Source organism: Plectropomus leopardus, chromosome 14, assembly GCF_008729295.1.
Source record: "Plectropomus leopardus isolate mb chromosome 14, YSFRI_Pleo_2.0, whole genome shotgun sequence".
NCBI classification, from domain to species: Eukaryota; Metazoa; Chordata; class Actinopteri; order Perciformes; family Serranidae; genus Plectropomus; species Plectropomus leopardus.
In genome coordinates this window covers 81,802-102,500 of record NC_056476.1, presented here as the reverse complement: position 1 = coordinate 102,500, position 20,699 = coordinate 81,802, and the positions used below count along the sequence as shown (strand labels likewise).

The window sequence follows — 20,699 nt, the reverse complement described above, 5'->3', positions numbered from 1 at the left end:
ACACATGCGCACATGCACACACAAACACACACACACACACGCATGCTTACACACACACACACACACACACACACACACAAACACACAAACACACACAGTCTAGACATCACTTCCTGTCAGAGTTGTGATGATTTTTGTTTTTTTCGGTCTTCAGGTCCTCAGCTGGCGGCCGTCATGTTCCCGCTCCTCGTCTCCTTCCTCCTGGATGAAAACGCTCTGGGTTCGGCCCCCGCCGCGTCCCGCTCTCTGCACGAGGCGGCGCTCAAAGACCTGATGCGTCTCGGCCCGCAGCACTCGGACGTCTTCAGGTAAAAGTTCAGACCGCAGATCTACAGAGCGATGATGTCACGAGTCCGAAAACACACAAGTCCTTCAGCGGGTTTGCTCTTCTGGTTCCCTCGTCTCTGAGTCTCAGTGTCTCTGAGTGTCTGAGTCTCAGTGTCTCTGAGTCTCTGAGTCTCTGAGTCTCAGTGTCTCTGAGTCTCTGAGTCTCTGAGTCTCTGAGTCTCTGAGTCTCAGTGTCTCAGTGTCTCTGAGTCTCAGTGTCTCTGAGTCTCTGAGTGTCTGAGTCTCAGTGTCTCAGTGTCTCTGAGTCTCTGAGTCTCAGTGTCTCAGTGTCTCTGAGTCTCTGAGTCTCAGTGTCTCAGTGTCTCTGAGTCTCAGTGTCTCTGAGTCTGTGTCTCAGTGTCTCTGAGTCTCTGAGTCTCAGTGTCTCAGTGTCTCTGAGTCTCAGTGTCTCAGTGTCTCTGAGTCTCAGTGTCTCTGAGTCTCAGTGTCTCAGTGTCTCTGAGTCTCAGTGTCCCTGAGACTCAGGGAGATTCACGTCACGGAGATTATCTTTGGAGAAAATCCAAAATCCCAGAAAGTTTTTGACGAGGGAACCAATGAGACGCTAACTTCCTGTTTGGCCTACGAAAACATGTCATCGCTTCACCGCTCTGTTGACCCTTTTAAGGCCAGCGCCACGATGACATCACAGTGTGACGTCACACTGTGACGTCTCTGAGCGCCACAGCACTGAGTGATGTGATGTCTGCGTCTGTCCTCAGGTCTCTCCTCGCGGCGTCTCCTCACCTCAAGTCTCGTCTGGAAGCCGCCGTCAAAGGAAACCAGGAGAGCCTGAATGCTAAAGCCGGCGGCGCTAACCCGGCGGCCCGCAGCACCGCCAAGTCCTCCCCGAGCATCACCCTCAAAACCAACTTCCTGTGAGACGACTCGCCGCCGCCTCAGGACGGAGGTTTGATCCCCGTCAGCACCGTGCTGCGTTCACTGTCCCCCGGGACAAACTGACACTGACCGGTGACATGAAGGACGAAAGCCAACGCGCCACCATGTCGGGAGACGGACGATATGATGACATCACAGTGTTTTAACCCTTTGAACTCTCAGCACGATTTCTTTCAAAAATGGGGGAAAAAAGTCGATGAGCAACTCGACGAAAAACGATCCACAAATGACACGAAGTTAATAGATTTAGAAAATAATTTTTTTTTTCAAATGTCCAAGAAAAAAACTCTGTTTCTAATGATCATTATTACATTTTTCAGATAATTTCCTGCATTATTACGAGGCGAGGCGGCTTTACGTATACAGCACATTTCACACGACACGGCCGAGCTCTACAGAGCAAAAAACACGAAATCATCAAAACACAAAACACAGCTGCAGACTTACCATCAAAGAGTGAAGAGAGACGATAGAAAAGTCCATTTAAAATGATTTTAAAACATTTAATTGAAAAAAATCACCGTTAAAAACATTAGGAGTGCAGAGATAACGGAAAATGATTTCGAATCGAGTTTAAATAAGTGTGCCGAGTAAAAAACGCCTTAAGCTTTGAACTGAAACTGGTTTAAAGTCGACGTTTGTTTCAGATTTTTCGTGCTCTCCCAGGTCATTTACCGTTTTTACTCTCTTTTCGTGTGATTTTTTGCTCATTCTGTTTTTCTCCGTGTTTCTGAAACAAATCGCTGCAGTTTGATCAGAGTTCAAAGGGTTAAAATACTCGTGAAAGTCGACTGAAAGAAGCTCAAGAAAAGTGATGCGGCTCCTTCTTTTAAAGGGTTAATATCCCACAGCGACTCCTCCCGCACGGCGGCGTGTTCCTCTGACAGGAAACGTCTCTGTTCACGCTGCACAGCACCCAATCACACTTATTATCACGCGTATTGATCGCTCCGATCACTGATCGCTGTGATCGCTCTGATCGCTCTGATCGCTGTGATTGCTCTGATCGCTGTGATCGCTCTGATCGCTGTGATCGCTCTGATCGCTGTGATTGCTCTGATCGCTGTGATCGCTGTGATCGCTCTGATCGCTGTGATTGCTCTGATCGCTCTGATCGCTCTGATCGCTCTGATCGCTGTGATCGCTCTGATCGCTCTGATCGCTGTGATCGCTCTGATCGCTGTGATTGCTCTGATCGCTGTGATCGCTGTGATCGCTCTGATCGCTGTGATTGCTCTGATCGCTCTGATCGCTCTGATCGCTCTGATCGCTGTGATCGCTCTGATCGGTCGTCATTTTAAAGGCTTGAAGGTCTGTGCGTCAGTCGCTCGCCGCGTGACGCTGAATTCATGGAGAAAACGTTTTCTTTCACGTTGAACGCAGAATCCGAAAACAGAGAAAGTTCTGGATGAACAGAAGTCGAGGAGTCCGGGCGATGTGTTATTTCAAATAAATATAAAAAACGAGTTTTTCGCTGAGCCAAAATCAAAAACTCAAGTCCAAACTCAGACTTTTAACCTCCTCCTCATAAATAACTAACAGTCCCTAACTCTAACACCGAGGGAGGCGGGCGCAGCGACGAGGAGCCAATCAGAACGTCGAGTCCAGTTACAGTGCGACTGACGGAGGAAATCCACTTCCTGTCACGTGATCTGAGATCCAGTTTCAGTCCGACCAAAACACATTTTCTTTTAAAGTTTTTGGAAATTTCTTTTTTTTTTTTTTTTTTAAACTTTTGGGCAATATTTCTTTTTTAACAAAACTTTGGCCATTTTTATTTTCTGAAAAATGTTGGTGATTTTTAAATTATTGCGTTTTTTTTCTTCTCTAAAACGTTTTGGTCACGTTTTTCCCTTTAAAACTTTTGTTGATTTTTTTTTTCTTCAAAAATTTTTTGGCAATTTGGGCACCCTGACCAGGAGCACGCTCAGAACGCCGAGTCCGGCTGAAGTCCGCCTGAGGTGTTTACGTGACGGAGGAAATCCACTTCCTGTCACGTGATCTGGGCGTCAATCCAACTCCAAAAAACTGAAGTTTTTAAGACGTTTACAGGATTTTAAAAGTCCAGTTTTAGCCGCACTGACACAATAATTCACCTTTTTCTGACATCGTGAAAACAGACGAGTGAAACTTCAAAAAAACATCCGTTTACAAACTTTCCCAGCTCGTTGGCCTCAAATCATCACGAAGTTTCTTTGTTTTTGGATTCTTCTTTTGGAGACGAAAATCAAGTTTATCTTCGTGGATTCAGCGAGACGCGCTCAGTAACTCCTGACTTTGATGTAGAGTTAAACTTCACGTCGTAACTGATGAATATGGAAGATGTCGGAAATAACGCAGAACATTTCTGTCCTCCTCGGTCGCGTCTGAAGCTTCTCATCCCAAAATCTCCTCTGAGACCGACGTCCGCGGGAAACTCGGATTGTTTCCGAAGCTTCTGATTCTGATTCACAGAAAAAAAGCAAACGTGAGCGAATCTGCTGAAACGTTTCCTGTTTGTGGCGTTTTGGGATGAAAAGCTTCGTTTCCAGAGACAGACTTCAGATCGGTGAGCAGACGTGAGGCTCATCAAAGGTTCAACATTAGAAACATTCATGTTTTTAAAGAAACAGAAGCTCTGAGGGTTTTAACCCTTTGAAACCTGAGCGACTTGGCTTGATTTATGTCGAAAACATGAGAGGAAGGCAACGAGCAACAAGAGAAGAAATGACCCCAAAATGAGCAAGAAATTAGTAAAAGAAAAACGAGAAAATGACCTAAAAATTAGTAAAAATGAAACAAATAGAAAAATAAGCAAAAGAGAAGGTTAATGAAAGAAAATAAAAATATAATAATTTTGTAAGATCATTTTAAATATGTAATGATGGCAGTTTGTGTAACATCTCATTGCCTTTTTTTTAAGGAAAATGCAGCAGTTTTCTCAGAGTTGAAAGGTTTAACCCTTTGAAACCAGGAACAGCACACAAGTATTTAACCCTTTGAACCCTTTTAAAAACATGGGGAAAAAAGGCAATGAGCAACTTGGTAAGACTTTTTAAAAATTTACAAGAAATTAGTAGAAAATTATTTTTTTAAGTTAGAGGAAAATGTTGAGGGGAAAATATGGAAATCTATCGTTATACTTATAACATTTAAAAATTATTTTACTAAGAATATAATATTTTAAGCACTTTTCCTAGGTCATTTACTTGTTTTTAACTGTCTTTTTGTGTGTATGGGTTTGTAAGTAATTTTCTTGTACTTGTTTTACTCATTTCTTTTGGGCTCATTTTTTTCTTTGTTTCTCATTTCACATGTTTTTCAAACTAATCGCATCAGTTTGCTCAGAGTTCAAAGGGTTAAATGATTGTAAAGGCGTCTAAGTGCAACACAAAAAAATGATGTGGCTGCAGGTTTTAAAGGGTTAATCGGAGCAAACATTTGGAGTGACTTAAGGAGGAGCAGAAGCACGCCGTAACTTTTCACTGTTTGATCTCCAGTGGCTTTTATTTTGAAATAAGTGTCCATAAGCCTGCAGCAGAAAAAAATTCTGTTTCACGAACCATAAATGGAGGTCAGGGGTCAAAGGTCACGTCAATGCGTTGGCCTTTGACCCCACACGAATGATTAAATGAGTGAATGTGAGTAACAGAAGAGCTCAGAGAGATTAATTATTTTTTTAGTCAAATGTTGAGTTTAATGTTGTCTGACAAATCACACAAAAACAAGCTTAGAGATTGTTCTGGATCATACGGTTGCCTGTGAGGGACAATTTAATCATCAGCACTTTAGTCTAACAACACTACGTGGAGTTTAATGAGTCTGAAGGACATTCGTCTGTTTGGTGTCAAAAGACATTTATGAGAAACACTTCTAACACGACTTCCTCTAAAGTCTCTGTCACAATAAAACACGAAAGATTTACCTGCAATTAGGTTATTAACCAAGTCAGCTTCAGTCTTCCTCTCAGCTTCTCACACACACACACACACACACACACACACACACACACACTCACACTCACAGGTGTGAAAACTGACTGTACAGGTGTGAATGTTGTTTTTCTAACAGCAGCGAGTGAATAAAATCTGTTTTTCTTCTGATTCAGTTCACAGTTTTTCTTTTTTTATCTTCTGAAGAAACAAGTGATGATGATGAAGATGAAGGTAATGATGATGATGATGATGATGATGATGATGATGATGATGATGATGAAGTTTTTGTTCATGTAACCTTCAGATGCAGTCGGTGGATAAAGAAACAAAATAATTCAGAGGTTTTTTTTTTCCCTCAGCGCTTCCGATTGCTGAGACCGGAGAAATATGTTTGCATGTTTTTCGTCTGTATGTCTCGTTCTTGTGAACATGATATCTCAAAAACTCGTTGAAGGAATCTCTTCAAATTTGGCATTTTTTTAAAAAATTAGTTGTTTTTTAATACCTTAAGTACTCTTTCCTGAATACACATATGTACTTTCACTTAGGGCTGGGTGATAAAACGATAACGATATCAATCGCGATATAACTTCTCCTTGATTGAGATATGAGACGTAGTCGACAGAATGTCAATAGATCTCATTCCAGCCGTGTTTTGACAGACAACACGAACAGCCAATGATAATAAGAATAGAGCCGCAAAGAACCAAACGCAGTGAAGGACTTTGACTGTAGAACAGCTGAGTGTTTGACAGCCACAGCATTTCATTACGGCGGATCAAACAGCCGATGGTCCGACAGCAGCGCAGTGAGACAGACAAACAGAGCGCAGCTTCTCCTCTGAAACAGACACATCTGCAGAGGTGAAAGTGACTTCTTTAGACTCTACAGACGACTTTGTGTTAGTTTCAGCTTTAATCAGACTTTGGATGAATTATTTAGAAACAGCAGGACGCATTGCAGAAGTCAGAGTCCTGCAGTCAGGAGAGGTTGGCCTATTATCAGCACAGTAAATTTACCTGAAGTTTGTTTCAGATGGAGCTTTTCATTTTTATATAATGCTGGAAAGTTTGATAAATAATAATAAATCATATGTTTATTACACTCCAACACACCATGGTCACATGACACTGAGTCAGTGAACTATGAGGACAAAAAACAAACCACAAAAAAGAGCAAAATAATCGTTCTTTAATCGTAATCAACATTAACTGATTCAGTTAATGTTGATATTGATTTTAGGTATGAGGCTCGGACCTTTGCTGGGAGGACATTTTAGTACCTGGACCTCTGTGAGTTTTAGTAGAATAGGTCCTCCAGCTGGTGATGCTGTTCTACAGTATATTTGTCATGTTCAATGTCTGACAGAAAAAAAAAATATTTAAACCAAAATGAACCTGATGATATCTCCATATCTCTCACTGAGGAGTCAAAGGAACCTTTAAGCTCGACAGAAATATTGATTTGATGTATATCATGATATGTATCAATATCGACTGATATGAAAAAAATATCGTAATAAGACTTTTTTCCATGTCGCCCAGTCCTACTTTCACTTCAGTAAAATTCTCAATGCAGGACTTTTACTTGTAACTGAGTATTTTTACAGGTTGGTATTAGCACTTTTACTTCAGTAAATGGTCTGAACTCTTCCTCCACCAGCGGCAGCATCGTTAATAACAGTGAAGAGCAAAATTTAAAAAAAGAAAAGTAAAAAAAACAAAAACAAAAAACAAAAATACAATAATGAAAATATACTTGCATCGTCTGTAATATCTGACATAAGAAAACAGCTGTTGTTGTTGTTGTTGTTTGTTGTTGTTGTTGTTGTTGTCAGCTGTGTAACATTTTGGAAACTTTAATCTTTGAACGGAGCGAACACGTCACAGCGCCCCCTGACGTCAGCTGCGTCACCCTCCAGCTGCTGCCTTCAGGTGCCGTCGTAAACCTCGCAGCCATCACGATGAAGCGTGATTAAGTTGTTTAAATAAATAAATAAATAAATAAATAAATAAATAGATAAAGCTGTTTCTGAGGCTCTTTTATCAGAGCAAATCAAAAATGAACGATCATCAGAAAATGTGTTGAGACTCTGGACCATTCACTGAAAATCAAAACACTTTATGAAGGTGAAACATTAAATTCATTGTTTAATTCATCATACATGTTTTTATTGCTTTAATTGTAGGAATAATTTCACTGAAATAATAATTTATTTTTGTTTTTCTTCATTTTTGTTTACAACATAAAATAAAAATATATAATGCATATTAACTTCAGCTATGGTTTCAGTGATATCCTGGTTATCATATTTTCTCTAATTCTGATTAACTACAGCATTGAAACAACGCAGCTGGACGGAGAATCTCTCTTTATTTTCATTATTTTCTAAAGCGAGACTTTACACACACTTCCATAAGAAATGGTTTCAAGTTTTACATCGGGTAATAAAATTTTTGATTATATATATATATTATATATATATGGAGGGGGAAAGGTCATAAAAATAATTATGTATTATGTATTTAAGGAGGTTTTGGGTAAGTCTGTGAAAACAATGACCGCTGTGGTTTTGGGGGGAGTGTATGTTATTTCCGAGCCGCGGCTGGGTCCCTGAAGGCGGCAGCAGCGCTCGGCTCGGCTCTCCATTTCAGTCCGCTCTGAGAGTCCCTGCGCCCCGCTGCCGCTCTCACCTTTCACCCCCGACGCGGAGAAATGGGAACGTCTTAACTAAACCCCCGGCATCGGCGACACACACGACTCTTCAACCGTCAGCTGGACGTACCAGACCCGGAGTCCCCCCGCTGCCGAACGTCTCCGAGCCGAACAGAAAGACACGGTGAGTGGCTCCTCGTCCCGCGGGCTCAGCCTGTACGGGCCGGGCTCGTTCATGACCGCTGTCCGCTGATGCGCCGCGGCCTGTCGGCTCTCCCGGAACTCGAGCACCGCGGCTCGGGATGGGAGTCCGAGGCCGCGGGTACAGTTAGCCGGTTAAAGTGGACATTAGCGCCTCGTTTTGAGAACACACGCCGTGTCCGTGTTTCTCGGTGATACGGTTCAGCCGCGGAGGTTTCATGTCGGTGATAAATACGGTTTATTTTACAAAAATAACTGAAACGCTGCCGTTACTTTAGCCAACGTTAGATTAGCTAGCGTGGTGGTAGCTGGCTAATATTAGCCGGGTTTCGTTGGTCGTAATTTTTTTGTGTTTGATAATAAATAATAACGTGATTTTAACCCTGTGGGGATCACGTCTGCGTGTTTGGGCTGATTTCTGCGACTTTCAGAGTGTTTTTACCGCCTGACAACAGCGCAGTTGTTAATCAGCGTTAGCACGGTGAGCTAACAGCTAGCTTCTAAACTGGCAGTATCTGAGTTAGTTAACCCGAGTCTACCCGAGTCTACCCGGGTACACTCGGGTCTACCCGGCCGGACAGCTCGCCGGGAGGCTCAGTGCCGTGTCCCTGCCGGGTCCTGTCACGGTGGTCAGTGTCTGATGAAATAACGGGGCTCTGTGAGACACGGACAGATGACGAAACCCGGGTCAGGCGGTCTGAACCCGGCCGGGTTCCTGTTTACAGTCCCTGGTCCGGATCCGTCTGACATTGAGCGAGTTAAACCAACAAAAGGAGGTTTGTTCAGGAGGGCCGGGGGAGTCCTGGACCTCAGTCACGACCTCCTCAAGATCGCTTTAATATTTATTCACCGACCGCTGATCGGTTTACTCAGCTGCTGTCGACCAACTTTATCCGAGTCACCGAACTGTCTGACGTCAGCTGCGTCATCTTCTCGATTAATCGACTGTCTACAAAACAGTAAACTGCGAGAAAAGTCTGATGAAATATCAACATCTCCACCTGCTTTTCCTGAGGGCCACTTTGATAAAACGGCAGCAGGCCAGGGGCCAGTCGCAGGAGCCCCAGACACGTTTTTAGGATTTTAGGACGTTTCCAGAACTTTTCTAGAATTTCCGGGCATTTCGGAGATTTCAAGAAGTTTCTAGGATTTTAGGATGTTTTAAAGATTTTAGGACTGTAGGAGATTTCTCTGATTTTTGCAATTTTCAGAATTGGAGGACATTCTTGGGATTTTGGGACATATTTAGGACTTTAGGGCGTTCTCAAATTTAAGGATGTTTCTCAGATTTAAGGAGATTTCTCAGATTTTTGCACGTTTTTGGGATTTTAGGGCAATTGTTAATTTTTGGGACATTGTCAGGGTTTTAGGATATTTCTCGGATTTCTGGGCATTTCGAAGATTTCAAGAAGTTTATAGGATTTTAGGAGATTTCTCTGATTTTTGCAAGTTTCTAGGAATTTCGGGATTTTTTTGGACATTTTCAGGATTGTAGGACGTTTTTAGGATTTTAGGATGTTTTTGTGACTTGAGGACATTTCTAAGATTTAGGACATTTTCAGTGCAGGTACTGATTTTTAGCAGTTTATGAGACTGATAATCAGTATTTGGAACTGATATGCATTTACGATAAAAATGTAAATCTCTGTCTATATTTAGAATGTGCAAACTTTCAACTTCATATTTAGCAAGTTCCCTGCAACTTTTTAAAAAAAAAACTTTAAAAAAATCCCTGTTCTTAAAACTTGCCAAAATGCCAAATATAATGAGAAACCGGAAGCTTCAGAAAAGTTGCAGGTTATTTTCTTTTTAAATGAATGCAGCGCTGTCCTCTGTGAGGACCAGAGACATGTGTTTTCAGTCAGCCTGGACACAGGACACCCCGAAGGGTTAAAGGGGTGAGGCCGGTCACTGGCGGAGTCCGTTAGGCCGGATACGCTCGGCCCCGCCGTGGTCGGCCCCGGGGCCCGAGGGGAGGAGGTCAGGACGCTCTCTGGCAAGTTGTGATGATTAATCTGTTGATAAGAGGATCTGCTCTGCAGCCTGCTTCCATCCAGACAGACCGACAGGCCGGTTGGCTTCAAATTAGACCCTAATCAACTTAGCCTGGACCCATCAGACTCCCAGCATGCCGTGCTGCAGCGCGATGCCACCGAGCAGAGCGGCTGGGCTGCGGCTGTGCTCCAGATATCTTGCAGACGCCTCCGAGCTCAACCCAGAATCAGAGAAAGAGTTTGCTTTGTTTTTTGGTGCACACATTAACACTTTGAAACCTGAGCTTATTGGCTTGATTTCTCTGAAAAACATCGAAAGGCGGCGACAAACAGCTTGACAAGAGATGGGCCCAAAAATATGCCTCATTTAAATTATCTAAAAAAAGGACTGAAGAGTGACAGAAGCAAACAGAAAACAACGTGAAAAAGTGCTAAAGTAAAATGAAAATAACAAATATAACAGTCATATTTTTTCTGTAATCTAATTTTGAAAATATAATCATAATAAGTATAAATACATTTTCTTTAATTTTCCAGAGTCATTTGATCATTTTAGCAACGTGCTGAGGAAATCCAATTTTAAAGTTTCAAATACTCGCAAAATGCGTCTGAACGCTGTACAAGAAAACTGCTGTCCATCCAGGTGTGAAAGGGTTAATGTGATGTCACTGTTTCTGCTGTTTTGATGTTTCAGAGCAAATGATCAATCAGCTAATCAAGAAAATAGTCAGTAATGTTTGATAATGAAGCTAGTGAGTCGTGGCCCTCAGCAGGTGATTTTTATTTGGATTATATGATCAGATTACAGCCACCTGTGAGAGGATTTAACCCCTTAGCGCCCGCTTTAATATCGCACATATGTATCGCTCTCTGCACAAAATGCACTTTTCAAAATCAAGCTTTAAATATATTTTATGTTAATATGATTTTTTACTTTCATTAAGTTTATTTTTTTTATTAACATCAGTCCTAATCATAAATATCAAATCATCATTTGTTGTTTTTAACTTTTAAACTAAACTTTTAGATAACTTTTTTTAAAATAAAAAATAAATAAATAAAAATGGAGTTGTCCAATTTTAAATAAAATTAAAACCTGTATACCATAATCATGAAAGACTAATGGTTGGCCTATTTATATGCCATAACTATAAAACAAACTGCAGCGTGTTTTTCTTCAGTCGTGTGTTGATGGCTGTGGGATCAAAAATGTCACTTTGAATGGGTTTCAATGGAGCATTTTTGGACCTGAACAGTCTGAATGTAACTATTTAGTTTCCACAGTGTATTTTAGACTTATTGTAGGAGCTGAGCTGCAAATTCACTGATTACACTCAAATACACAATCTGGACTACATTTAGGACACATGCATCAACACACACACAGTTATCACAACAGGAAGAAGAAAAGAGACTAAAATGAGACAAACGGTCCCTAAAGGGTTAAATCTGTAGGGTGTGCAGAGGGAGCCGGTTGGGTTGCTTCAGGTCAAAAGAGACTGCGGATGCGTCGCTGTGACGCTGTGGGAGAGGGTCATGTGACGGATTCAGACAGCTGGAGGCGACTTTCAGGAGCGCTGCTCGACCGGTTTCAGATATTGAGTCGGATGTTTGACAGATGTGGAGTTTCTGTGACCTGCAGGTCTGATGTTACCTTCAGTAAAAGCTCTTTATACTTAAACCCTGAGCGGATTATTGCTGTTTAAAAGGACAAAAAAACCTTTGGAGTGGGCAATGAATAAATAAATTAATTCACAAATAAAAGACCTGAAAATTAGCACAGAAAAGTTAAGAAAAACAAGATTAAATTAAAAGGAATGACTTGAAAAAAAGTGCTCATATACAAACAGGTGTACATATTTCCATGCCGTGATTTTAAACGTAAATATTATTGTGTTTTCTGAAAATTTTCCCCTTTTCATCATTTTTTCTCTCCTTTTAAAAAACGAACAACAGACTTTCAGTCTGAAGGCAGCACAGGAAAACTGATGGTCCAGGTGTGAAAGGGTTAAGGTTTCCTCTGACGGTAGCCTTAGTCAACCTGTGACTGTCGGCCGAGCTTTTCACGTCAAACTGTTCACGTTTGCATGTTTGAGGCGGATGTCCTCTGAACGCTCCCCGCCTGTCAGGCTAAACACAGGGTTTAAAGCTGTGAGGAAACCACATCAGAGGTTGTCATGACAACATGGAGTTAAACTAACCCCACAGATCGCTCACGCGCTGCAGGTCAGGTTTTATTTACAGTCTGACTGTTGTTGTTTTATTTTGGGGGCGTGTTCATTGAGGACCGTTCGAACCGTCCGCTGCAGGTTCAGACTGTTGAATTACCCTGATCCGGTCTGATCAGGCGCACGCTTCAACACGTGTGCAACATAAATCCTGCCTGCCGCTCTGTGCTCCAGGAATTATCCACGTCCTTTCACAATGACAGCAGGTTCTTCTCAGGGAGTTTGTGTGGTGAGGAAATGAAGACGTCTTGTTTTGATGAGACTCTTCTTGAGATCACACCGCGCTGAAACTGCAGATTCACGTTCACCCGCTCCTCCAGTGCTCCCGTGTCCTCTCACTTCAGGGTGCTGATGAGCTTTTAAGATGTAATGTGGAAACAACACGGATGCTGCAGAGCGGATCAGTGGTATTTTATTGCCCAGGTGTTTAACCCGGCTTGATTTCTTTCAGAAACATGTAAAGAAGGTCACGAGCAAAAAAATGCCTCCAAAATAAGTGAGAGTTAGTAAAAAGTTACATAAAAATGACCTGAATAATATGTTAAAGAACAACAACAAAAAAGAAAAACAGAAGTAGTAACAACAAAAACGTTACGTGTGGAAAGAAGTACAGAAAAATATTAACTAATATAATATGTAATATAATTTTATATATGTAATTATTTTTGTTTCTTGACTTTTTTTGCAGCTTAAAAAAAAATCTAAATCTTGTAAGTTGTGGGACTTTTCTTGCCAGGTAACTAAAAACCTTTTTTCCAATGTTTTCAAAAGAAATTAAATTACATTTTCTTTGGGTGCAGAGTTTAAAATACTTGTGAAAGGTAAAGAAAAAAAAGAAAGCTGGGGAAAAAACAGCATTCTGTATTTAAAATGATGTCAGAATTATAATTCTTTTAAGTACTTTTTTTGGGTCATTTTCTTGACTGTTTTTGGCTTTCCTTTTTTTGTTCATTTTCAGACAATTTTAATGTATTTTTTTCTAATTGCTCATTTTTGTGTCATTTCTTTTCTTTGTGTCATTCTTATGTTGCTCATGGCTTTTTCCCGCGGTTTTGACAGAAATCAGGCCAATTTGCTGAAGTTTCAAAGGACTAACGAGTTACCTCCTGATCAGAATGAACCTGGAATTATCTTCCTGAAGAAACGATGATTAACCGATAATTTCATTTCAGTTTCTCTGTTGTGTGACGATGACGTGCTCTTCCTCTGGTGTCGGTTACTTCAACGTCTCCATTGTTTTATTTGCAGGTGAAGAGACTACATGTCCCAGAATCCCCTGTGAGAGCGAGCGAGCGTCTTCTTCTTCTTCTCTTGTCCGTGCTTCCTCTCTCCCTCCGTCCAGTTGGTTGGATGAGTCCCAAACAGCGACAGAACTGTGAGCAGTGATTGGGCGCTGAGCCAGACCGGGCAGCCAACGGGGAGCCAGGTGAGAGGTCATGTGATGACGATGGAGGAGCTCTGGTCCCAGTTCAGAGGAGCTCTGGTCCCAGTTCAGAGGAGCTCTGGTCCCAGTTCAGGGGAGCTCTGGTCCCAGTTTAGAGGAGCTCTGGTTTGTTTTAAAAATAAGCGAAACCATTTTTTTACGTTTGTCAGAGAAAACGGATGACGAGGTGTTAAAGGGTTAAAAAAAAGACAGTAACTCTCTGTAAACAGATGAATGTTGGTCCAGTCTGAACGCTGCATGTATTGATGTTTATTATTGTTTATTGTTGATTGGTAAAATAACGTGTGTTTTGCGTGGCGTTGCGGCTGCAGGCTCGCCATCATGGCGGACGTGGACCCAGACACCCTGCTGGAGTGGCTGCAGATGGGGCAGGGCGACGAGCGCGACATGCAGCTCATCGCCCTGGAGCAGCTCTGCATGCTGCTGCTCATGTCGGACAACGTGGACCGCTGCTTCGAGACGTGAGTGTGCCCCCCCCACAGCGATGGCGCTGTGCTGAGGTCAGAGGTCAGCTCACTGACCGTCTGTCCTCCTCCTGTCCTCTCGTTGCAGCTGTCCTCCTCGGACGTTCCTCCCGGCCCTCTGTAAGATCTTCCTGGACGAGAGCGCCCCGGATAACGTGCTGGAGGTCACGGCCAGAGCCATCACCTACTACCTGGACGTGTCTGCGGAGTGCACCCGGAGGATCGTGGGCGTGGACGGCGCCATCAAGGCGCTGTGCAACCGGCTGGTGGTGGTGGAGCTCAACAACAGGACCAGCAGAGACCTGGCCGAGCAGTGTGTGAAGGTGAGAGGATGACGGAGCGTTTACAGGCCGCTATATCAGCCGAGGTGTGACATCACGACGTGACATCACGATGTGACATCACGACGTGACGTCACTGACGGGCCTGAATTCTGTCTGTTAGCCTGCGCACATGAGGATGATTCGTCTGTAGCTGTTTAGTGTCACTCTTTCTTCTCCCTTTAAGTCAGATAGATAGATAGATAGATAGATAGATAGATAGATAGATAGGTACTTTATTGATCCCGGGGGAAATTTAAGTAACCAGCAGCATATTAAACATACAGAATAGAGTCAGATGGTAAACAGAGTTTGTATGGTCATGAAAAACCTGGAAAAGTCATGGAATTTAAAAATAAGTTTCCAGGCCTGGAAAATTGTTTGAAAAACTTAATGTACTCTGAAAGTTTTGGAAAATGTTTCATAAAACTGTTCAATAACGCACGATGTGTCCAAAGACTGTCGGAAATTTGAAAATCCAACAATAATTTCTTTAGTAACAGTTTCTGGCTGCGATCAGTGACGGGGCAGTCAACAAACAGTCCCTACGTTATATTTAAATGTTCAGATCTTATCTGTTCTGAATGCATTATTTTTTAAATAATATGTATTTTAAAACACTGTTATATAGTGATGAAAAAGAACCATAAGGAGTATCGATGGTGGTTTCAGAGAATGTTTGGTCTTTAAAAATTGCTTCAGAGTCCTGGAAAAGTCCTGGAAAGTTATTGGTAAAGGTGTGTGTGAACCCTGGTAAATAAGAGTCGGCGTGTTTCTGCGGCTTCATGTTGTTATCGAGGCGTTGAAGGCGGTGACGTCATCAGTTCGTCAGCAGCAGCAGTGAGATCACAGAGTCCGTTTGTCTCAGTTATCTGTGACTGGGCCTGTGAGTCAGAGAGGCCGATAACACGGGGTTAACTCAGGCCAGGACCACATAATGAACACTGATCAGATGTGTGTGTGTGTGCGTGTGCGTGTGTGTGTGTGTGTGCGTGTGCGTGTGTGTGTGTGCGTGCGTGCGTGTGTGGGCGCAAAGACAAACCACGAGCAGGAGACGGAGCACCATGTGCCACCAGATGTTTATTAATACTCGTCTTGGGACAGTTTTCGTGTCTCCCGGCCTCAGTGTGTCTGATGCGTGCTGCTGATAGAAGCTGAAAGATCCCGTTTGTCCGTTTTTATCCGGTCAGGTGCTGTTTGATCCTGTAAAAGTCGTTTTTTTTACACTAAAATCTTGATGATCTTATTTCCCTTCTTTATGTCTTTGGGGAGGACAGCATTGATAAACATGTCTGTCTTGGTCCTAGTTTTTAGTTTATATTTTCAAGATTAACCAGTTTTTCTTCTGCAGTCTAAAATGATGTCACAGGAATTCGGTGAAAACCCTCCCGCTGTGGTCGGTGATGACGGGGCAGGTTTATGGGTAAAAACATGCAGGGCTCCAGAATAACTTTTGACACTGGTTGCACTGGTGCACCTCACGTTTTGGAGGGGGCATCTCCGGTCGGACGGAGACGGACCTTTTTGATGGACAGAAGATAAACCAATCAGGAGCCACATCACTAAAACCAACAGAGTTTGAGATGAACACAGACGTCACAGTTTGTTCCAGGTGTTCAGAGTCTTTGCAAACATCTTTTCTGTGATTCAAAGTCCATCCGAAGGAACGGCACCGTTAAAGCTCCCCGCAAGTGTGTTTTGGCATTTTTAGGATTTATAGACATCATTGTAAGCTGGGTTATCAACTTTTTTTTCATATTTTACTAAAATGGTAGCATCATTGCCTTAAAGGCCGTTTACACGGCAACGGTGCATGAAATGTTCAACTTTTGTTGTGGTTTTGTGTTCCGTTTTCGTTTGTGTGCGTTTTTGGGGCCTGAAAACACAAACTTTTGAAACCAGAGAAAAGTTCCTCCCGTTGAGAGCGTTTGATTCCAAGTTTCGTGTTTTGTGTTTTTTGTGCGCAGGTGCTGGAGCTGATCTGTACCAGAGAGTCCGGCGCCGTGTTCGAGGCCGGCGGTCTGAACTGCGTGCTGAGTTTTATCAGAGACAGCGGTCATCTGGTTCATAAAGACACTCTGCACTCGGCCATGGCCGTGGTGTCCCGACTCTGCAGCAAGATGGAGCCTCAGGACTCGTCTCTGGAGACCTGCGTCGAGTCTCTGTCCAGCCTCCTCAAACACGAAGACCACCAGGTAACCCGCAGACTGCCGTTTGTGTCTCAGCAGCGGCTCTCTGAACAGATCTAACCGCTCTCTGTCCTCCAGGTGTCAGATGGAGCTCTGCGCTGCTTCGCCTCATTGGCCGACAGGTTCACTCGCCGCGGCGTAGACCCCGCCCCTTTAGCCAAACACGGGCTGACGGAGGAGCTGCTGTCCCGCATGGCGGCCGCCGGCGGCACTGTGTCAGGCCCCGCCTCTTCCTGTAAGCCCGGCAGAACCTCGACGGGCGCCGCCCCCTCGGCCCCGGACTCCAAACTGAGCAACCAGGTGTCGACCATCGTCAGCCTGCTGTCCACGCTGTGCAGGGGGTCGCCGCTCGTCACACACGTAGGTCGACTCGCCTCAAACACCAGAGCGGCAGACTGAAGCAATGAAACGTGTTTTTTCACGTGGTGAATTTCAAAGAAAATTGACAGTGTTTTAAAAAGAAATAAAAAAAAAAAAAAAACAGAAAAAAAAAAAATGAAATTGCCGAAAAATGTAAAAGAAAAAAAGGTCTGAATTTTTAAAAGAAAATATGCATCCCAAACCTGCAGAAATAATAAACAGTCCCTAAGTTAAATGTAAATATTCGGTTCACATCCTTCTCTGTATGCATTATTTTTTGAATAATACATATTTAAAAAACCTACCGTCTGATTGGCTGTCCTGCCTTCTCTCCGGGCCTCAGGACCTGTTGCGTTCGGCGCTGCCCGACTCAATGGAGTCCGCTCTCGGAGGAGACGAGCGCTGCGTGCTGGACACCATGCGGCTGGTGGACCTCCTGCTGGTGCTCCTGTTTGAGGGACGGAAGGCGCTGCCCAAATCCACGGCGGGCTCGACGGGTCGGATCCCCGGCCTGCGACGCCTGGACAGTTCAGGGGAGAGATCCCACCGACAGCTCATTGACTGTATCCGCAGCAAAGACACCGACGCTCTGATCGACGCCATCGACACCGGAGGTGAGAACACCGACACTGAACGCACCCGTGATGACTGGCAACGTTTTTGGGGAATATTTGTCATAATATGAGTCTTACAGTGCGTACCCACCAAACGCGATGAAAAATGATCGCGCCTCAAGATTACATTCAAAGTCGGGCGACGCGATGGACGCGATTGCGCGGCACGTTGGATGTGTTGGACGCGAAATTCGCGTTGCGTTGGACGCGAAATTCGCGTCGCGTCCAACGCCTCGCGTCCAACGCTCGAGTTGAAATAATTGAACTTTTGCGGCGTCGTCGCGTGAAGACGCGCCGCGACAGCCTATCAGCGTTGAGATCGTCATCGACGTGCTGACGTATGGACGTCCTGGCGTTCCCTCGCAAAATCTAATCAAACCGCCAGAAACAATGGAGGAGCAGCTTATCGTCGCCGTCACCGCTCACCCAGAGCTGTACGACAGTTCCTGTCCCTTGTTGCAGGAGACGGTGGAACTCGCCGAGCTCACGCCGCCTCCGTAGGGTAGCATGCACCCAGAACCGACGTCGGCGCCTAGCCCGCAGACGACGCTGGGAACTTCTCCAGAGCAGATGCGGTGCAGCGGCGATCGTGGTTATCTCAGGCATGGTCAACGAGAGAATGAAATGGCGGAAGAAATGTTGTTTGGGCGGGCTCGACGCGCGGCGCGATTTCAACGCGCGGCGCGATTTCGACGCGCGTCGAGTCCCATTTTGGGGTTTTTGTACGAGCGTCAAAACTGGAGCGTCCGGCGCGATGCGATTTCATTTGAGGCGCGATGAAATAATTTTCATCGTGTTTGGTGGGTACGCACTGTTACTCCTTGAGACGTCACGTTTTTCTGTCCTCTGTCTGTCTGACTGCTCCTACTTTAACATTTAAAGAGTCACTCTCAGAAATACCTTTGCAAAAGCTTAGACTAAATTATAGAACATAGAATACTTTAACAAAATGCATACATTTATTAAGAAAAAAAAGCATTTTCCTAGTTTAATGCATTGCTAAAAGTGCAAAAGTTAATCTAGAAATCTGAAAATAAATAACTTCATACAATAAACAAAAATAAATAGATGCAAATAAAAATGTATTTATCAAAAAAATGTATGAATTTTACGGTTGAAAAATGTCAGTGTTATGTAATAAAAATATTAAAAGTAACTTGATAAGATAAAAAACAAACAAAATAAATGCAATAAATATACAAATAAAAAAGTACAAATAATAATGAATCTAGTCATTAAATCAGTTTAAAAACATGGTAGAAAAAAGTCAATGTAATATAATAAAAATAGAATTGAACAGAATTACAGTATAATCAAAATACTTACTGACATCATATAAAAACATCTGTCATCAGGTCTTTGTACATTTACTTTAAAAAATCCTGAAATAAAGTTTGAAAAAAAACCCCCAGAAAACTACAAATTGTGAAATTATTCTGTGTTTTTTTGTACGTTTTCAGTGACAGAAAATAACAAATACCTCTGTTCGTGCACTTTTTCTCGCAGCCTTTGAGGTGAACTTCATGGACGATGTTGGACAGACGCTGCTCAACTGGGCCTCAGCTTTTGGCACACAGGAAATGGTACTGACCGAGCTCTTTCTTTAGATGACATATTTGTTTATTAGCCACACTAGCTGGTTACTCCGGAGTTAAATACCTCAACGACAGTTGGACACTGCTGTTAACCCTTTGAAATCTGGATCGACATCACTTTTCTTGTGCTGCATTCAGACCTTTCACAAGTATTTAAACCTTTAAAAAAAAAGCAAAAGAAAGGTCTTGGGGGGAAAAAATTCAGACAATTAATTTTCAAAAATCATAACTAAATATTTAAAATTACAGAATTTAAAATGTATATATTTTCCAAATGTATGTGCTTTTTTTTTTTTTTTTTTTTTTTTTTTTTTACTCCTGTTTGTTTTTTGTTTTGTTCTTTTTCCTTTTTTGTCAGTGTTCAAGTAATTTTCTTACTTTCTTACTTCTGCTCTTTGCCTTCTTCCCATGTTTTTGAATGAAATCAAGTAAATTTGCCCAGGTTTCAAAGGGTTAAAATTGGTCCAGACATTCATGTTCTCCAGAGGATGAATAATACTGACTTTATTATTCATTTATGTCAGCCTCAGCTGTTTGTGGAGATTTATACCAACATCTTTATTATCTTTATTATCTGGAATAAATACCATATGAATGCAGTATTCCAAATATTTCTACTATGTTTAGACTCACATTGACTCTTATTGTGAAGGTTTGTATTTCCTGTGTGTAACTTTGACCGACCACACGTTTGTTGTCGTTCCAGGTGGAGTTTTTATGTGAGAGGGGGGCGGACGTCAACAGAGGTCAGAGGTCATCTTCACTACACTACGCTGCCTGTTTCGGACGCCCACAAGTCGCCAAGGTGACACACACACACACACACACACACACACAGTAAATACAGCTGTCAGATTCAGTGAAATTTCAGGTTGTTTCAGTCCAGCGTTCTGCATCAGTCTGTTAAATTTCATCGTGCGTCTGCAGTGATGAAGTGTCCTCTTTATGGAACATAGTAAATTTTGGGACTGATTAAAGTTGGTCCAAACTGCAGAGGTGTTGGGTTCAGTGACCTTTCTTTGCAGTTTTTGTGATCTTACTCAGCTTGTGATGATTTTTATTATCATGGACAAATTTTTATGGCGCTACAAACTCCTCATAATCACCGGAGAAAACTGTGAAACACAAGCAGAGCATGCAGACCTAAAGTTTAACATTTATTTTTCTTTTTCTTTTATCTGACAAACATTTAAATGACATTCTTCCTCTGCAAAAAACAATCCGAATCTCAAAACTGAAAACCCAATCCCTGCCCGATTAACGAGTATTCAGATAGCTGAATATTCGTGTCCGGCCTTAGTGAAATGTTTCCTCTCAGGTAACTCTCTCTCACCTGGAGACACCTGATTGGCTGTGTGTGTCCTGTATTGTAATGTGTGTGTGTGTTTGTGTGTGTGTGTGTGTGTGTGTGTGTGTGTAAAACACAGTTTTCACATGGTTCAGGCCAGAAACACCCCCCCCATGATACTTAAACCACCTGTCAAGAAATCATGA

General features: G+C 42.8%; 2 protein-coding genes across 2 annotated transcripts in view; both read left to right on the top strand.

Annotated features, from left to right (window-relative positions):
- heatr5a (HEAT repeat containing 5a) overlaps positions 1–2,216 on the top strand; it is a 32,538-nt gene extending 30,322 nt beyond the window's left edge. The window contains 2 exon segments of the mRNA XM_042500436.1: positions 155–308; positions 1,050–2,216. Coding sequence (XP_042356370.1) covers positions 155–308; positions 1,050–1,209 — 314 coding nt within the window. The 3' untranslated portion in view covers positions 1,210–2,216.
- Positions 2,217–7,764: 5,548 nt separating this feature from the next.
- hectd1 (HECT domain containing 1) lies at positions 7,765–20,473 on the top strand. The gene is made up of 9 exons (XM_042501505.1): positions 7,765–7,980; positions 13,468–13,645; positions 13,975–14,124; positions 14,216–14,450; positions 16,415–16,642; positions 16,715–16,996; positions 17,340–17,610; positions 19,117–19,193; positions 19,912–20,473. The coding sequence occupies exons 3-9, from the start codon at positions 13,985–13,987 to the stop codon at positions 20,044–20,046; spliced, it is 1,368 nt and encodes a 455-aa protein (XP_042357439.1). The 5' UTR covers positions 7,765–7,980; positions 13,468–13,645; positions 13,975–13,984; the 3' UTR covers positions 20,047–20,473.
- The last annotated feature ends 226 nt before the right edge of the window (positions 20,474–20,699 follow it).